This window comes from Sinocyclocheilus grahami, unplaced genomic scaffold (genome assembly GCF_001515645.1).
Source record: "Sinocyclocheilus grahami isolate Dianchi unplaced genomic scaffold, SAMN03320097.WGS_v1.1 scaffold9.1, whole genome shotgun sequence".
NCBI lineage: Eukaryota > Metazoa > Chordata > Actinopteri > Cypriniformes > Cyprinidae > Sinocyclocheilus > Sinocyclocheilus grahami.
This window is the reverse complement of record NW_015505188.1, coordinates 1,428,669-1,448,655: the sequence shown is the minus strand read 5'-3', so window position 1 is coordinate 1,448,655 and position 19,987 is coordinate 1,428,669. Positions and strand designations below refer to the sequence as shown.

The window sequence follows — 19,987 nt, the reverse complement described above, 5'->3', positions numbered from 1 at the left end:
TACATTAATGAGGAAAAAAAATTAACTTAAATGATTTTAGCAAATGGCTGCAATATAACAGAGTGAAAAATTTAAGGGGGTCTGAATACTTTCCGTACCCACTGTATATATATATATATATATATATATATACATATATATATATATATATACATTTATTCATTCATTCATTCATTCATTTATTTATTTAGTGCCAGCTTTTCTCATTTTGGGCTTTAGAGTTCTGGTTATTGTTTTTCTGTATAAATTCTGTTCCAAAATCTTGTCAAGTCTCACAGATGGAAAATCAGTAGGTTAAATTATTATCGAGCAAATCATTTTAATCAGGGCTTGGAAGTCGTCCATAATGAATTATGCTGAAAGTCTTTGAAATGTCATATAGCACTTGAAGCCCCAGAGCAGACGGGCACGCACCATCGTGACCCACACAGGCTGCTGGGTTACTTAAGGTGCTGCCGGGACCTGCCAGCTAACTTGGTTGCCTAGCAACCCCATTAATTCCCCTAACGGGAACAGTTTGCATTGTGTGACTCCAAGGAAATTAGTTTTTTAAAATGTACATTGTGTTACAGCAGATCACCTGTTTCCTTGTTTGTAAATCAAAATCAATCAATATAGATGTGGAAATCTTTAAATATTTATTTAAAATTTAACTAAAATAAGTCAACTGTATTTATTTATTTATTTATTTATTTACTAGCTTGCTTGTCTTTCTTGATTAATCTGTCCTTAGTTAGTATTTCAGGGTCAGGAGGGTCAGTTCTTTTTAAATAATGAAATATTATTATGTCTTGCATATTATATTATTTTTATAAAGTTTAATTTATTATAAATCAATAAATTATTTTAAATCAATGGCACGTATCTATCTATCTACAAACCCGATTCCAAAAAAGTTGGGGCACTGTACAAATTGTGAATAAAAACAGAATGCAATGATGTGGAAGTTTCAAATTTCAATATTTTATTCAGAATACAACATAGATGACATATCAAATGTTTAAACTGAGAAAATGTATCATTTTAAGGGAAAAATAAGTTGATTTTAAATTTCATGGCATCAACACATCTCAAAAAAGTTGGGACAAGGCCATGTTTACCACTGTGTGGCATCCCCTCTTCTTTTTATAACAGTCTGCAAACGTCTGGGGACTGAGGAGACAAGTTGCTCAAGTTTAGGAATAGGAATGTTGTCCCATTCTTGTCTAATACCGGCTTCTAGTTGCTAAACTGTCTTAGGTCTTCTTTGTCGCATCTTCCTCTTTATGATGCGCCAAATGTTTTCTATGGGTGAAAGATCTGGACCGCAGGCTGGCCATTTCAGTACCCGGAACCTTCTTCTACACAGCCATGATGTTGTAATTGATGCAGTATGTGGTCTGGCATTGTCATGTTGGAAAATGCAAGATCTTCCCTGAAAGAGACGACGTCTGGATGGGAGCAAATGTTGTTCTAGAACTTGGATATACCTTTCAGCATTGATGGTGCCTTTCCAGATGCGTAAGCTGCCCATGCCACACGCACTCATGCAACCCCATACCATCAGACATGCAGGCTTCTGAACTGAGCACTGATAACAACTTGGGTTGTCCTTGTCCTCTTTAGTCCGGATGACATGGCGTCCCAGTTTTCCAAAAAAAACTTCAAATTTTGATTCGTCTGACCACAGAACAGTTTTCCACTTTGCCACAGTCCATTTTAAATGAGCCTTGGCCCAGAGAAAACGCCTGCGCTTCTGGATCATGTTTAGATATGGCTTATTTTTTGACCTATAGAGTTTTAGCCGGCAACGGCGAATGGCACGGTGGATTGTGTTCACCGACAATGTTTTCTGGAAGTATTCCTGAGCCCATGTTGTGATTTCCATTACAGTAGCATTCCTGTATGTGATGCAGTGCCGTCCAAGGGCCCGAAGATCACGGGCATCCAGTATGGTTTTCCGGCCTTGACCCTTACGCACAGAGATTGTTCCAGATTCTCTGAATCTTTGGATGATATTATGCACTGTAGATGATGATAACTTCAAACTCTTTGCAATTTTTCTCTGAGAAACTCCTTTCTGATATTGCTCCACTATTTTTCGCCGCAGCATTGGGGGAATTGGTGATCCTCTGCCCATCTTGACTTCTGAGAGACATTGCCACTCTGAGAGGCTCTTTTTATACCCAATCATGTTGCCAATTGACCTAATAAGTTGCAAATTGGTCCTCCAGCTGTTCCTTATATGTACATTTAACTTTTCCGGCCTCTTATTGCTACCTGTCCCAACTTTTTTGGAATGTGTAGCTCTCATGAAATCCAAAATGAGCCAATATTTGGCATGACATTTGGCATGAAGTTTATGAGATTTGTAAATTATTCCATTCCTTTTTTACTCACAATTTGTACAGTGTCCCAACTTTTTTGGAATTGGGTTTGTATATATCTATCTAAATTTCTTTGAAGATGTAAATAAATATTATTAAGAGACATTTTACAGGAATGTACAATTTCAGTCTGTCTACTTCAAAATTTCATGTTTAATTCAATGTTTTAATTGCAGTTTCTTTGTGACATTTACTAGCAATTCCTGAGTGAAAGTTGTTTCTAAATCCTACATCAGTGTAATTACTAATATATATTTTTTCTAATTTGTGTGAATTTCATATAACATTGAATTCTTCCATTTCCCCTCATGCGTCAGGCTGGAAGACAACTCATTCGCAACGGTGAAATGTGCTTAATCTTGCAGAGTATTACAACATTAAAACTGTTGTTGCACTGATTTCTTTCTAGCCTCCTGCTTCAGAAGTTGTAGATGACTTGAAAAAAACATCGTTAGAGAGCTGGTTGACATAGTTGAGGCTGCTGGGATCCACATATATCACCCACAGAAAGCAAAAGTGGCATCAGGAGTCCAGAGGGCAAGCACTCCAAAACCTTGTTCATCAAAGAGAATAGTGCATACTATCTTTTCTTCTGGTGCAAAGTCTCACAACAACACAGCCTTCACATTTCTGATGAGGCACGTCTCGTCTCATTATTTAGTCACAGTGTTGTTGCGAACTCTGACACAACAAAGATGCCTCCCTGCCTTTGTACTACTGTCACTCTGTCTGCATCCCAAAGCTAGCTGACAGTCTCAGGACCCAAAGTCATGGCTGTCCCGATCACAGTCTGTCCACCATGTCGCAAAGATGCCCTAAAATGTAGCTGAGGAAAGAAAACAAGATCAGATGTATACTTTTTGCGTTCACTAGGACTTTTTTGGTTTGTTTAGTTTGATTGACGTAATACTCGCTTCTACCGTCAAAGGTAGAAGACGAGCCCGTCACTTCCCTTACAGCTATAAAGAAGCTCTTATAGCTGCCTTCCCAGTGAACTTGTAAACTTTTCCTCCAGCACTATTTCAGTTTATATTTCAGTGATTGTAACTGTAATGGTGCTGTGCCGCTACTACAGGCCCTGCAAAGCAGAAATAAAGATCCATGAGTGACTGTACAGGAGGTGTTTGCATGGGTGAGGTTGCTGTAGAGGCTGCAGGATACCTGCTACAGGTTTTACCCAATGTGTTTGTATGGAAAGGAGAGATGGTTTTGTTCTAGCCCACATTTACTAAAATTGCATTCATTTTCAGGCCATTCATTCTTGAACCCATGACCTTGTCGTCCCATGCTCTACCGGCTACCAGATTCAGTAAGGAAATCTGAGTCTGCTCTTCGTTTCTGAAGAAAGCCATCTTCCTGCAGAGTTACACTTCAACCTGCTCCAAAACATCCGACTGGAAGGTTCTAATAAGTTAAGAACAGTGTGCATTTACTGCTAAATTGTAACCATTTTTTTTTTTTTTATTACTAAACCATATTTAAAAATTAGATTCGCATGTACATGATAATGATGCATCATCCAATATAGTACTATTAAAGTAAATAAATGGATGTATTTGCTGATTTTGTGTTAATGCACAAAATGGAAAATCATCAAAGGAGGCCATCCTGCCCCACTGGGTTAGGATGACCCTATGTCATTTCTAATTATTTATTTATTATGTCATTTATTATGACAATTTAGTTATAATAATGATGATAATTTTATAACCAATGTTTATTAATAGAAAAGAACAACAACAAACTATGAATTTAGATGGAATGGTTCTGCTGAATTAGCCTGTAGGCTATAATGAATAATTTAATTAATGGAATTCCATGCTCCATGCATTATAAATTATTATTAAATAAAAAAATTAAACAAGTCAAGGGTCTAACTTAAACTAATATTTACCTTAGATTAAAAAAAAAATCCCTAGAAATCTAAATGAATTGTTGTGTCCAAAAATCCTCCATTTACAAAGAGATATTAAAATGTTTAAAATGAATAATAAATAAACAGATCACTGATATCCAGTGACAAAAAAATAGATAATTTAACCTCAAATCTGTTCAGATTGCATAACTCTCACATAAGCATTCAGTAAATGTGTTGAGATTTAGTGGCAATTGCATGCTGTACTTCTTTTGAATTCTTTTGAAATAACTTTTTTTGTGACCATTTAAAAAGTATGTTCTATGAATGTGTGTAGTATAAATGTAATCTGGACGTACTGCAATCATCATGTTGTCATTGTCATGTGACATACAGCATCAGTTGTGTCACTTCACTGCCTTTCACAAATCCTCTCCCAGGCCTCATGGGATAGAAAAGTGTCCATTGGATGCACACTACAGCATCTTGCTGTAAGTAGTAGGTCATCAAGGTAGTTTTTACCAACAGTTTTATGAATACTGTATACTTGGATGTACCACGCCAATCACATACTGTTTATCACCTACTTTAGGGCCTGTTTACACCTGGTCATTTCATGCATTTTCGCTGATTGGATATCTATCTGATTTGTTAAAACGTTTCCATTTACACTTGGCCATATAAATATGTCGTCGCAAAATGGATATAAATCCGATCTTCAATTCCTGCACTATATTTAAATTTAACGGAGTTCACGTCAACAAAATCAAAAGATAAGTGTTGCATTTTTTTAATTATCAGCTCGTTTCAAGATCAAAGCCAGCAATAGGAGAGCGTGCGGCATCAGAACTGGAAAGATAGGTTAGTCACACTACTTTTAATGAAGATAATTGTGTGTTGAGCGTCTACGTCTTAAGGCTGATTTATACTTCTGCGTCGGACCTAAGCTGTTGCTTACGCATAGACGCACACGCATACACCGTAGCCTGACGTGCACCTCTCCAAATATCTAACAGTGCGTCAATTCTACGCGGACTGCAAGCGCTGTGATTGGTCTGCAAGAACCCCTCCCTCCATATGTACTTGAATTTTGTGTGTGTTTATGTGCACTTTAATATATTTTAATGTTACACCTTCTTATATAAAATAAAACAAAGCAAAGAACAAGTGTCTTATACTTTTAATGAAGATGATTGTGTGTTGAGCGTCTATGTCTTAAGGCTGATTTATACTTCTGCGTCGGACCTGAGCTGTTGCTTACGCATAGACGCACATGCATACACCGTAGCCTGACGTGCACCTCTCCAAATATCTAACAGTGCGTCAATTCTACGCGGACTGCAAGCGCTGTGATTGGTCTGCAAGAACCCCTCCCTCCATATGTACTTGAATTTTGTGTGTGTTTATGTGCACTTTAATATATTTTAATGTTACACCTTCTTATATAAAATAAAACAAAGCAAAGAACAAGTGTCTTATCATTTATTATACTACATAGTATTATACATCAGTAGTTGTCCGCAACAAACAATGTGGATCTGCCATGGTCCAAGTTCTTGTGCAGATTGAAAGAATGCCATCATCTCCTTTTCCGTTGTTGTCTCCTTTTTGTAGTTTTAAATAATGATTTAATGATTTTATATTTATTTGCCGCCATCACGGCTATAATGCTTCTCCGACGAGCCACTTCTTCTTCGGCTTTTGCCGTGGTACTGCGGGTTACACCAGCAACATGCCCGTGGACACTGCTACAACTAGCGGTTTACATGTGTACTGCACGTTGACGCGGACAATGACGCAGAACTATAAATGAAAACTGACGCATAGCCTACGGCGGAAAGGCTACGGCGTAGGTCTGACGCAGAAGTATAAATCAGCCTTTACTTTCAGTTTCATTCGCGGCAGTTTGTGCGTCGGCTTGCTGAAGAGATACTCAGCTACTCGTCCGCGGCAATGCATGTTGCATTAGAGCTGTCATATCTGACTATAATGTCATATAGCCTATAACACGCTCTCACACGTTTATTATTTTAACGTTTTGGGAGGAGGTAAAATTTGCATATGTGGTTTAAATAACCAGATGCATTTGCACTTGTCCCAGACCCCACCTCCTGAAGTGGTTTGAGCGATCGGATTTATATCCGTCTCGAATGCGTTTCGGAGGGCATTTACACCTGGTCTTTTCACGATCGGATAGCTATCCGATCAGAAAAAACGCATGAAGTGACCAGGTGTAAACAGGCCCATATTGTAGGGAAGTATGCAGCCCATCTTATCCTAATCCTCAAGACCTTAATTATCTGGTTCAGGTGTGCTTACTTAGGGTTGGAGCTGAAGTGTGCAGGAACGTGGCCCTCCAGGACCAAGATTGGACACCTTTGGGCTAAAGGAACCTTTCATTTCCTCAAGTTCTCTTGAATGATCCAACAAAACATCATCTGTCGTGCCCCGACTTGAGTTCTCCCCAACTGTATTGGTTCATTTATGTATTCTCTATCTATCTCTCAGCATAAAGGTAGCAATTGGTTTAATCTTGTGTTTGGTACTGTCGAGCCCCCGGTACATGCCAGGGCTCTATTATTTAGTAGAATAGCGTGGAACAAAGAGAATGAAAGGAATGGAAGGCCCACATGGGTGCAGCAGTGTTTATTTATCTCTCATAGTTCTGCTCCTCTGCTCAGGTGTTCGGTAACCCTCAACCTGAAGGTATGCAATGCAGCTAATGAAAAAGACTTGGCTGTTTTTGATCCGGTAAAGGAGGCTATTTATTTCATTTTTATGGGGGTGGAATAAAAAGCATATGCATTAAAAGTTAGCTTTCTTGAGATAGTTCAAACCCTGGAGTTATGTGGTCTACTGTGTTTGGCGCTGCGAGAAGCAGAGAAAACCCATTTGATGGGACTTGAAAGTTGTGTACGGATGCAGTGCGTTCGATTGCTTTGTTGGAACTTTTTAGATGCTGAGTTAAAGAGGTTGGGGATTCGGTGAGAGCTTTACCCTGTAATGTTACCAAAGTCTTCAATATTTAAAGTGAGAAACTATCTTGTTTAGATCTCTTTTCACCATTCTCTGAACCTGGCAGAAATATCCCTTCAGACTCGTTTATATTTGATTATCTCTATTGATGTGAACCTGAATATTTCATTGAAGGAAACCAAAGGAGATCCCTCAGCTCAGCTTGGTGGCTCGGCTCGCCTCAGATAAGGATTAGGGAGATGTTTAGATTTATCTGCCATTCTCTAACACAAACTTGTTAGATGTTAATGCATAATTAACTGTTTTTTATTATAGCAGCCGTTGGAAAGGCGGCTTTTACTTAGACATTATGATCGGTGCTAGAAGTTCGAAAATTGGCTATGGATTGGCTAGCAGGGATGTGTTAAGCAAATAAGGTAATTTTTCACCATGAAACAAAAGAATATTCATGCAAAACATCGCTTAAAGACTAAGATTTTGTGAGCATTAATGTGCTCCTGCCAAAAACATACAAGCTTTGGATTTTAAACAGTCTCTGCCGACATTATTTACACAAACTGATTTAGAAATACTACCAATATCTGTTGGTTTTGATGCAGAGTTATATTTGATTTAAAACAAAGTCTAAAGTTTAGTTGTTGTGAAAGTCAATGTCAGGATTTTATGCCATTCAGAAGTAAATTGAGATTAAATTAGTTTAATTTGAATTGAGGTAACAAAGTTCAGAATAGTATTTAAAATGTAAATATTAGAACATAGAATTTAAATAAATTGAAATTCAAAGAAATATAAATTTTCACCTAAAAAATGCTAAGATAAACTTTGAATGTTGGCTTAAAGAAAAAACCTAAAAGTTTGAAGGTTTATAGTTCTTACAGATCCGGAGAGCAATAGATAGACAGATGGTAGACAGATAGAACAATAGATAAATTTAGAATTGCAAATTTGGAATTTACCGTATGAACTGCAATCATACTGAACTGTGATATAATATGTCATATCTCATATTATACATCATATTGTAGTTAATGTTACTACAGCTGGAAGTGAACTGCTGTTGATTATGTGTATTGTGTTTCCAGGAGTACCATGCAAGCATTCTGTGGTTCTGACCAACACAGCACAGATCGGGTTCTGAAAGGCCATTAGTCGTGATTCCCATGGTCATAGGGTTGAGTTGGGCTGAGGGACGGATTAGGCAGCAGGCTTATCTTCACTTGTACATCTCAGCCTACAAATGGCCAGCACATTCATCACAGAGAGGAGACTGCAGCGGACTGTTGCTTTTAATGGATATTAAGAAAGCAGATGCTAGAACCGTTAGAACTGTGGCCTGGATATGGTCTGGCAGAGAGATTTTCTGCTGTCATTGCATTCACACCATTGATCAACTGGGCTCCGGCTCAGCTCCACCGTGTTTGTGTGAAAGTGTCTCAGTGTGCTGTCATAGATAGCAATGCAGGAGAGAGAGAGGAGAACAGACTATCAATGCCCTTCTCTTCTCTGTCTCTGTCTTGTCTCATCTATTCTCTTCTCACCTTGTCTCTTAATGATTGTTCTAATTTCCTCTCAAAATAATCTCGTTTAGTTTGTTTTGTCCCATTGTTTTTTCTTTTTTTCTCTTTCCCTTTTTTTTCTCTCATCTGGTGTTTGTGCATCTCATCTCCACCCCCTTTTGTCATCTAATTTTGTGTCCTGTCCATCCTTCTCTTCTCTCCTCTCCTCTCCTCTCCTCTCCTCTTCTCTTCTCTTCTCTTCTCTTCTTGTCTTCTCCCCTCTGTCATGTCTTCTCGTCTCTTCTCGCCTTGTCTCTTAAGGTCTCTTCTCATTTCCTCTCAAATAATATCTTGTTGTGATTGTGTTGTCCCATCTCTTTTTTTCCTCATCTGGTAATTTTGCATCTCATTTTGTGTCCACCCCTCCTGTCTCGTGTCATGTCTTGTCTCATCTCCTCTCATCTGCTGTTTTCTCTTCTCATTTCTTCATGTCTTGTCTCAGCTCATTTCAATCAATCTCTCAATCTCCTCTTCTTTAATTTTTTTTCTAATTTTGTCCCCTCCCCTCTATTTTGTCTTATCTCATCTCTTCTCCTCATGTTTTTTTCTTGTTTCTTCATGTCCCTTCTTGTCTCTTCTTATCTCAACATGTTGCTATAGATCTGTTGTTTCTACTAATCTCTTGACACCTCATATCAACTAGTCTCATCTCGTCTCGTCGCGTCGCTTCTATTCTCATTTTGTTCATTGTCTCTTTATAATTTCACACTGAACTCTTTCTACAGTATAAAAGTTAGTAGGCAGCAGAATTCGGAAGCAGACAGTCTGTTCTGTTGAGTTGTGAGGGGTCAGTTTGAAGGGACAGGGAGATTTGGAGATGTTCTCTCTTTTAGTCTTTTAGTTTTAGTCCATAGAGGGAGGTCTGGGCTTCTGGTTCAGCAGCTTTCAGAGAGTCTCTGCTTCATCTGTACTTTGTGTGTGTTTCTGAGACACTCAGAGCATGGCAGGGGAAAAGGCTTGACTCATGCCCGCAGACCACCTTAGGCATCTGAGCCTGAAACAAGAATATTGCCATGACCTGATTTCATTCACTTTAAGCATTATTTGTTTGATCCTGGGGCTAAATGGGAAAAGCAGACATGGTGTCACTCTCTATGGCCTCCTGTATGGCCCTGAAGCTACTTTCCCAAGTTCTTTGATTGCTTTATAGTCTCACATAAACAGACATTTGCACTTGTCCTTTTTGCTCAGACCCAAAGCATATTTTCTGGCCTGATAGTTTGCCTACATTTTTTACTTTCAGATAGACTTTGATCTCTTCTTTTGCGGCATTACTTAGAGGCACACACCGCACAGACAACGTATTCCATGATTCCGACATAATTTCGGGTCACAACGCCTCAAGGCAGCAGTGTTTGTGTCTCTCTGCCTGCTCCCTGGGCATCAATGCGGTAAGCTTTTCTGTCCTCAGATGTGGGTGGGAGAAAGTTTTCCAAGGCCCGAGAGCATCATAAATCAAAACGTAACATCAGATCCACGCAGCTGGGCTCCCAGGAACTAGGAGCACAATAAGATTTGCTGACATTTTAATTACTTTGTCATACATCTCAGACTGGTAAGCCTATTTTGAGAGCGTAATTTATGGCAGTAAATGAAAACAAATATTCTCTAAACCATCTTTCTGAAAGCCGGTTCTTGCCATGTTGATTAATGTAATATCTCTCTAGCGGTCTGTCCAGTCCCCGAGAGAATTAGGTTCTGGCCCCTTACCAACTTGCACGCATTTTGCTACATTTCAGAGGCTTTTGAATGTGAACACACACACACGTGTCCTACTGAAATGACAGGTAAACAATATCTTAAATTATTCATATTACTTTTTTTCCTCAAAAAAGTCATTTTTCTTTTAGTTTTCAAAATAGAGATGATAAAAAGTATTAAGCATGATTGTCAGAGCGTATCTCAGCAAATTGATCTTTAGATTTGATTCTCCTATATTGGAAATGGCTGGCCGGTTAAATTGGTGCTTTTTAGCCTGGCGGGTGCACAGCGTTTTCAACAAATCGAAATGGTCGTCCTCTTTGAATATTTAGATTACCTGGGCTTCCCGGCACCTTTCCTAAGTGGATTAACATTTCACGTGGCTCCCAACCTGCATTTTTAATATGTTGTGGGCTGATATCAAAGAGTCCTCAGGGATCAGAAACAAGCATTCCCATTATCTTTCCCACTGTGCTTTGTTTACCAACCCGCGAGCAGGGGCCATTCATCTAGACAATTGTAATGGAATCCAAACTAGCTGGACTAATCATAAAATCACTTTATACACAGGTCGCATCGATTCTGCTCGCAGCATAAACCAGGTAAACGTTTAGGCCCCTGCTCTCCCGCATTTTACAAACCTTCGCTGGCAGCGTTACACAAGATCACACATGCTGCTATTAGGCCCTTAAATCATCATGAAGGTAAGCTGTTTATGTACACATCAGTTCTGAGCCTCTGATGCTTGCCAAGCCATTTCAGCCGATGCATATTTAATAATTAAAAGTCCATCAAGGCGGGCCGCTCTGACCTTTTAAAGCCGCCACTGACATCTGTGAAGGGTGCCTTTATTTCCCAGATGCAGCCCAGCCTGGATCCGCAGCAAGGTGTCAGGGTGCAGACAGTGATGTAATGCATCCTCATCAGCGGCCGCCAATCTCCATCCCTCGCAGAACCCCCTCCCCAACAAAGCACCAACTTTTGATGGATCTCTTTATGTTAATCTGCACTTAATCGTGAAACAGCAAAAGGAGAACTAAGCAGAACCGAAGCTTGCTCTAATTACACGTCAATATTGCTCGCCGCGGAAGCGCCAACAGCCCTCTTGTTCCAATTCTGCCGCATTTAATTTTTATTTACTCGTCTATGTACAAACGTCTCCTCGACTTGACAATCTTTTGTAGGGATCTGTCTTGGAAAACGGTAATGACTGCCGCACTTGTACTCACGGCGTGTAGGAAGACGCTACAGGTCCCGTGGAGCCAGAAAACTAATCATAAGTTTCAAAGCATCCACGAGTCGTGCTCAGCCTCTCAAGGGCTTCTTCGTGGTGGTCACACCTGAGCAGAAAATCTCTTAGACAGCAGTGATGTGTAATTGAGGATGTCATCAATTAATCAAGAAACGAGTGAGGAGAAAGACTATGCATGAGGAGTAGGAGTCAGGGCTGGAGATACCGTACCTGCTTTCATCTACAGAAATGAAAAGAAAACAATTCCATCCAGCCTACGTGGAGTCGTGGGTTATCAAAGCACCATGTTCTCTGCTGGTTTGAGATGGTAATTTTGCCTTAAAGAGGCACAGGGAAACTGACACCTGAATAAATCGACAGTGATACACATCTGCCACTTAGTGTCTTTCCAGCAAACTTTGGATTGTTGAATGAAGTATAATGTGTTCTGATTAATCATTAGTGTGATAGCAGCGGCTCTGACTTCAGTCTACATGTGTCTGAATGAGATAAACCCTTATTAAAGGTATAGTTAACTTGAAAAATTTGCCATTATTTACTCACCCTCATGTCATTCAAAGCCTGAATGACTTTCTTTTTTTCTGTGGAACACCAAAGAAAATATTGTAAAGAAAATACTGGTTGTTTTTTTCTATACAGTGGGGCAAGGAGCTTTCAGGTATCCATAAGGTCACAAAATCTCGATAAAAGTTTTGTAAAAGGCCAAAATTGATGTTGTAATACACTAAGACCTTTTCCTGAGTTTTTGTGAAATGGTTCAAATGATTTGTTGATTTGTTCTTTGAAAAGAGGCAACTCAGAATCTTTTCAATTATTATATATACAGTATATGTGTGTGGGGGTCTGTGTATAAACATACTACTGTTCAAAATTCAGTAATAGTGAGAACTATTATTACAATTTAAATAACTGTTTTGTATTTTGATGCATTCTAAAATGTAGTTTATTCCTGTTATGGCAAAGCAGAATTTTCCAAGCCATTGCTCTAGTCTTCAATATCACATGATCCTTTGATTTGGTGCATTTCTTGAAACATTTCTCATTATTATCACAGTTGAAAACATTAGTAACACTTTATTTTAAGGATCTGTTCTCACTATTAAGTAGTTTCTTATTAGCATGCATATTCCTAGCATATTGGCTGTTTATCAGTAGTTATAAAGCACATATTAATGCCTTATACTGCATGACCCTGTTTTAGATCTCTTAATCGTACCCCATAACTAAAATTAACAACTACCTTAAGCAGCAAATTAGGAGTTTATTGAGGCAAAAGTTGTAGTTAATAATTAGTTAATAGTGAGAATTGGTCCACAAACTAAAGTGTGACCAAAACATTTGTTTTTGATTGTCATATGAACTGTTTTTATAGTAACTTTATGAGACTTCTATGGTCCTTTGTGGACTTTTTCAGTGAACTGTTCCTTTTTCACGTTTTCAGTGTGACCTAAGTCTGGGTCTCAACAAACAGCTCCCTCACTTAGATAGTAGCCTATAGGTTTATTCCCACCAACAGCTGTATTTCTGTCTGTAATGACCCTTACCGCTCATTGATTCTCAGCTTGTGTCAGAATGAGGGATCAGGTACATTGAAAACGCTCAGGGCTCCATGAAATTTCTCCACGCCAGACTTGTCCCAGTCAAACCCAGGGCGCAATGAGTTCACGGCAAAGCTAGTTTTATGGAACCCAATATACATCAGTTAAACACTAATTAAAATAATGTCACTTTATTGCGATAGTGGAATTTGTTAGGGAACCAGACTAATTGTCAATAATGGTTTAACACAGCTGTATTTCATTCGCTTTGTTACTCTCCACAGAGCCATAACGTTGGAGAACCAGCTAGTGGTGCTTGCCACGGCCGCGGCGGACGCCGGAAGATACTACGTCCAAGCTGTTAATGAGAAGAATGGAGAAAACAAGACAAGTCCATCCATTTACCTGAATGTGGCAGGTAAGTTGAGGGGGGGATGAATCTCACTAGATCATTTCTATTACCCTGCAGCTAATGTCACATGGCCAGCTACTGATGCAGCCCAGACAGAACTATCGACCAAACGTGGGAGTTATGGCCTTCAGTTTGTCCTCTCCCTCTTTTGTTTTTGCTTACGTGTTGTAGGCGCAGTTTAACACGATCGCTTCAGAAGTGCCTGCAGGCTGGCATGCAGATGCGAGGCACCTGTAATTTCCACTCCCTCAGGGGGCCGTTTAATGCAAAGCATTCATCAGAGAGGAAGGGCATCCGTGGAATGACACACAGAATCTGTTTGTTCCAGTGACACACTTGGATCTGCTAGCTGAACATTGTTTGATTGCTGTTGTCGTAGCTGCTTTGGCAGGTGCTACTGAGCGTTGCTGACTTTCACAATACTAATGTGCATGTCCCATTCATGCATGCAAAGCCAGTGGTGATCCGTCAGAGGAGGCAGAAATGGCTGAGCCTTCTCAAAAATGTGTTCATTATGAAAGTTAGAACTGATTTGATCAAATTAATTGTTGTCTTATTCAATTTACCTACTAATGTGCATAACTCTTATCCATGTAATGTAAAAAAAATTACTAATAGCATATAGACTCCCTCGTCAGTTCAGACCCATTGAAATGGATGCTCCACTGGCATAGTGTCTGTCATTTGCTTCTATCCAAAATATGGCCTAAAAGGTGACAGGGAGTAGAAATTAAATTAGCCTGCAGCAGAAATAACCAGTCATTATCAGAGTACCCTTTCAAGCCAATTAGCTCCTCACTATTGCTTTAGTGCATCATCAAGCCTGCTTGTGGTTAATGCAACAGGGGAAGAGAGACTTCTAATTTTAGGCAAAAGTGGAGATGAAATGCAAATTATTAAAGGATCTTAACCATATGACTGATGGCAAGGCCAGATATAAATGTTCCATAATAAGGGAGCAGAGTTTATTTTTTCAGTACCAGATTAAACCAACTTGATGATTTGATAGTATAAATGATCAGGAGGCTGGAGGCCGCTAATAAAAAAAAGAAGATTAAAAAAAGAGACCAGTGCTGAACTGCTACGCCAACTGCAGTGTTAATAATTCAAATGAATTATGTGATTTAATATCCTGATGAATGGAGTGCATTTAAACTAGTCTTCGGTAAAAGGCTTTAACATGGTTCTCTCTTCATTTGCTTTTCAACAGCCTCGGTTTTCAGATTATCAGATGATTAGCGTCGAATTTGTGAATGCGGTACAGATAATGTACAATTGTGTTCTTCATAATGAGCGTGTATCAGTGTGTATAGCTCTATCTGAACCAGCGATTTGTTAGGTTGCGGTGATACTTTTTTTGGGCGCTGTTGAAATGAAGCAGTTAATTAATTTCCCCATTGAAGTGCTAATTCCCCTGATATTTGAGGAACAATAGTGCCAAGCTCAGATGAAGGGGTCTATCATCATGTGACTGCACTGTGGCATTTATGCCTAAGTCTCATTCTACTCTTCACGTTCTCAGGAAGTAAACAGCAAAATAAAGAGTATCCTTTGGGAAGCAGCCCCCCTGAAACCCTTTTTAGTTACACTTGCAGACGGCAGATGAAAGCTTCTACTGCCCTTAATGTGCGTTAAGTACAATTAATTTGTCAAGACTGTCCTTGTGGCATTTCCTGCTTTTCTTAAATTAGCCAGCATTCACCTCAGAGCTGCAAGGCAAATGCTATGAACGAAGTGAAGAAAAATGGCCTCTGAAGAACCATGACCTTGGTCTTATTGTAATTAGCTGTGCTAGCTTGCTAGGGCAAGTGTCAAATCTCTAAACCTCCATATGAGCATACAAACACACCCCTAACCCTAAGTATTAAATGTAATATGTCCTGTTCCATTTATGCTACATTCATGATCTCAAACCGTGCTCTTTGTTGAGGGAGAGAATGTTCTATTACTTTTTAAATGATTGTACGTGCGATTTTTGCCTTGTAGACGATAAAATGTGTCATTTGCATTGAAAGACAGACCTGAGCAGCCCTCTACGAACACCTTGGCAATTGAATTGCCATTGGCTAGTAAATTTTTTAGTTTACTTGCCAGACTGATATATATATATACAGTGGGTACGGAAAGTATTCAGACCCCCTTCAATTTTTCACTCTTTGTTATATTGCAGCCATTTGCTAAAATCATTTAAGTTAATTTTTTTTCCTCATTAATGTACACACAGCACCCCATATTGACAGAAAAACACAGAATTGTTGACATTTTTGCAGATTTATTAAAAAAGAAAAACTGAAATATCACATGGTCCTAAGTATTCAGACCCTTTGCTCAGTATTTAGTAGAAGCACCCTTTTGATCGAATACAGCCATGAGTCTTTTTGGGAAAGAGGCAACAAGTTTTTCACACCTGGATTTAGGGATCCTCTGCCATTCCTCCTTGCAGAGCTTAATGATAGGAATTCTACTAATAAGAACAATATAAAACGCACTAAGGATTAATGAGCTACTGGATTCATGAATATTAATCAGGTTGTGTGCATTCGCACGAACTGAGATTGCCGTTTGCGCATTAGTTCCGCCCACTACCGAAGAAAGCGGTAGTTCTTAAAAGCTGAAGAATTCCAAAGGAACTCCGTTATTTTGGCAGCAAAATACAACAAAGAATATCGTTTACATGTAGCGCGCATAGGTAGCGCATCAATTCTCTCTCTCCCTCTCTCGCTGCGTGTGTGTGAAACAAAGCGACGGGGAGTCTTGCGCCTTCACACTAGAGTTTACAGTACGTTAAATACAGGTGCGTTGCACATCCATTCAGATGAACTGAAAAACAGAACAGATCGCTTGGCGGAGAGTGAAACTGATGCGCTCAGTCAGAGAGTGTTCGGCGAGTGAAAAATATATCTGAGGTAAACTTATACTTAGCCTCCAACTCACACACTGGCGAGTAAAATCTTATAATTTATTAGCAATTGGCTAATATTAGACATCATTTAGTCGCCCAGAGTGAAGATTTAGGCGCATATGCGAGTGATTTACTCGCAATGTAGAGGGTTGCCTGAGTCATAAGTTTAGGGGCCAGGAGTGGATTTTTAAAGGCTAAAGGCTCATTCACACCTATAACAATAACTATATTAGCATCCACACCAACGCATGGTAATGTCCTGTTTATTATAAGCATGCAGTGCAGTTTTGTCGTTTACCCCTGCTCAATCTGGATTCTGATTGGCTGTCAATGATTTTATCGTTCATCAGCTGGAGAAAATGTTCTGAAAATGGTATGTTATTGTTATAGTTGTGGTGTGGAGCATGCTATTCTCTACACCAAGAATGATAACTATATTATCGCCCACACCAATGGTAGTTTTTTCTGCAGTAAAGTCTAAAAGTAATTCCAACGTTCCTTGTTCCTCTATGTTGTTATTGTTATAGCTGTAGTGTGCATGTCTCTATTATCTTAAAATTAGAAAGATCATTCAAACTTTATTGTTATAGTTATTGTCCTTGGTGTGAATGGGCCTTTAAGCCAGTAAGCAAACACCCCTAGCAATCACATGACCACACACTGGTAACCCACACAACATCCTAGCATCTTGGTGGTTAGTTTGAGAGTTCATTCCTTACTTTATTGATTCATTTTCTATTCAGATAATTTTTTTCCCCCTCTTTTCTTTTTCTTGCTTAAAGGTAATCATCCATCCAATCATAAATGAATTATCATGCATCACACTGAAATCTTTTGTCAGATGTGACATGGATTCCATTTGGTGGCGTCTCCCTCAGGCTCCATGCTGTCGCACTTTCATTATTCCTCACACCTGGCTTTAGAAAGGTCAGTCTGGTTGAATAAGCCACCTTGGAGCATGTAATCAAGGCTGATTAATTGATAACTCTCAAGAGAGCATGTTGTTACAGTTCAGTCACAAGAGTGGGACGTGACTTCAATGGGCCGATGTAAAGGATCACCTCAAGAGCTGCGATTTGAACAGAGGCATTTTAAGGAGATTATGTTGCTTTCGTAAGTGTGATTCTTTCTCAAGTGATTCTGGATCAATCCATGAAGATTCAACTAGTGGATCAGATCAGAAAATATTTCAGTAAGGCTTGTATTGAGAATCTTTGAGAATCGTTTTGGAATTGCATTGTGACTACTTAAAATGAATCAAATCTTGAGGGGCCTAACGATTCTTACACCTGCCCTTTAGTAGAGGCTGAATTTATTGGACCGTATTGTCTTATAATCATGTGGATGTGGTTCCTCTGATACAGATGATTTATCTGAATGCGTCTACCTGTCGTTCTCCCTGGCAAAGACACCATTTTAACTCTCACAGCAGCTTGATTTATTCGAAAGGAAATAGGCTTAGACTAACCAGCTCAGTCATTATTTGCCGTTACTAATGATCTCATTTGGATGCAACCGTGTGCTTGCTTCTGTCTCATTTCTCCTAGCTGAAATAATAATCTACCATTTTAAAACAGAGCTGGCACTTCTGCAGAGATGTGTCCATTGTGTGATGTTTCAGTGTGGTTAAGTGACAGTGAGTCTCACAATCGAGATGCATTTCTACAGGTGGCTTTCCAGGCTTGCTTTTTATAGAACTTGTCAAACTTGTGCTCTGCATTCATAAAGTTGCATGACACAGTAGGCACTAGACAGCAACATTATGCTGAGGCATCATCACATGAATACTTAAAAATGTCTCTTAAGTACTTTTGTGTTGTTTAGCATTAAAAATATTGTAGCATCCTTAAAACAAGATTACTTATAAGTGATGATATATAGGACTGTTTCATTTTTATTTTTTTATTTAAGGAATTTTTTATCCATAAAAGAATTCTGAAAATCACAGTTTTTACAAAAATATTAACCCTTTAAATGCATACCTCGGGTATTTAGCGACCCTGGGCATCATTCTCTACCCTCTCCCTCCTTAATTTTTTTAAGTTAGACATCAACTTTCTTAGTATTCCTCAATCTATTCATTATAAACAATATAACAAGAAAAAAATAGTAAAATATAAAAGAATGCCTGTTTTTTGATAATTTTTTTTGTAAAAAAGCGGATAGGGGCGCTAGAGACCCAGGGTATGTAAATGTGTACGTTTTTTTTTCTGTGCAACTATATTTACATATCTGATGACTCAATATGTGCAATGCGGTTTTTTTCCTCAAGGTGGCACTGTTTGATACACAATGATGACGTGACATTTCACTCATAATTACCGCAAGCATAAAACAAACGAATATCATCAGCAAACATTGAAGTGTTTTGAATGGCTTTACTGCAGAGCAATTACTATACGCAATGAAATATAAATGTCACTGTGATTTGATGCTGGATGTGGTGAATAAGCTGCCAGTGATCAAAATGTTGAATATGAAGTCATTGAAAACGATAGTTTTGAGAATATGGCTGAGATTGTGAATATGAGGCAGATGCTGAATGTACTGTGGAAGTGCGCTCTGACGACAGGGATGGTAAATAATTTGCTCAAATTGAACCCTTTTAAGTTTCAAAAGGTAACGAAATATGCTTTATTTTATTCTTCTGTAATTGTTCTTAACATATCAAGAGAGTTTTTTTGGTATTGCAGCAGTTAGAGATCCATCCGTGCTGGATATATAGGTCCGGGTCGCTAAAGACCTGAATATGTAATAATGATTGGCGAAACATTCATGCATTTAAGGGTTAAGCAGCACAACTGTTTTCAACATTGATAATAATAAGAAATGTTTCTTTAGTACCAAATCAGCATATCAGAATGATTTCTGAAGGCTCATGTGACACTGAAGACTGGAGTAATGATGCTGAAAATTCAGCTTTGCATCACATATATTAAAGGGTCCCTATTATGCCCCTTTTTACAAGATGTGATATAAGTCTCAGGTGACCCCAGAATGTGTCTGAAGTTTCAGCTCAAAATACCCCACAGATCATTTATTATATCATTTTGAAAATGCCCATTTTAAGTGGAAGCAGAAACACGCTGTTTTCATGCATGTATCTTTAAATGCAAATGAGCTGCTTCTCCCCGCCCAGTTTTCCACAATAGGGCTGTGCCTTTACAGCTTGTACCTCAAATACTCTGCCCAAAAACGTGTTTGGTTTTGATTATATCACGCTGAAATCATGCGTTTTAAAGCCAAATCAGTTTAAAATTCTGATATGTATGAAGGTAGAATGACGTCAAAAAGATTTGCATACGCAGGGTAAGAGTTGTGGAAGTGTACATAAGACTGTAAGCGTAAATTAAATTTGCATGCGCAAGAGAAGCTTTGTAAAGGTGTAAATCGTGTTTCAAGCGCAAGAAAAAATTATTTGCAGCAGTT

The 19,987-nt window shown here is 38.8% G+C and overlaps 1 protein-coding gene across 3 annotated transcripts in view; it reads left to right on the top strand.

Moving 5' to 3' along the window:
* The window catches only part of LOC107591833 (protein sidekick-1-like), a 368,532-nt gene that overhangs the window by 209,437 nt on the left and 139,108 nt on the right, over positions 1 to 19,987 (top strand). For all 3 annotated transcript variants that reach the window (XM_016281108.1, XM_016281124.1, XM_016281117.1), the window contains exon 5: positions 13,529 to 13,662. In XM_016281108.1, the coding sequence (XP_016136594.1) occupies positions 13,529 to 13,662 (134 nt within the window). The remainder of the gene's footprint in view (positions 1 to 13,528; positions 13,663 to 19,987) is intronic.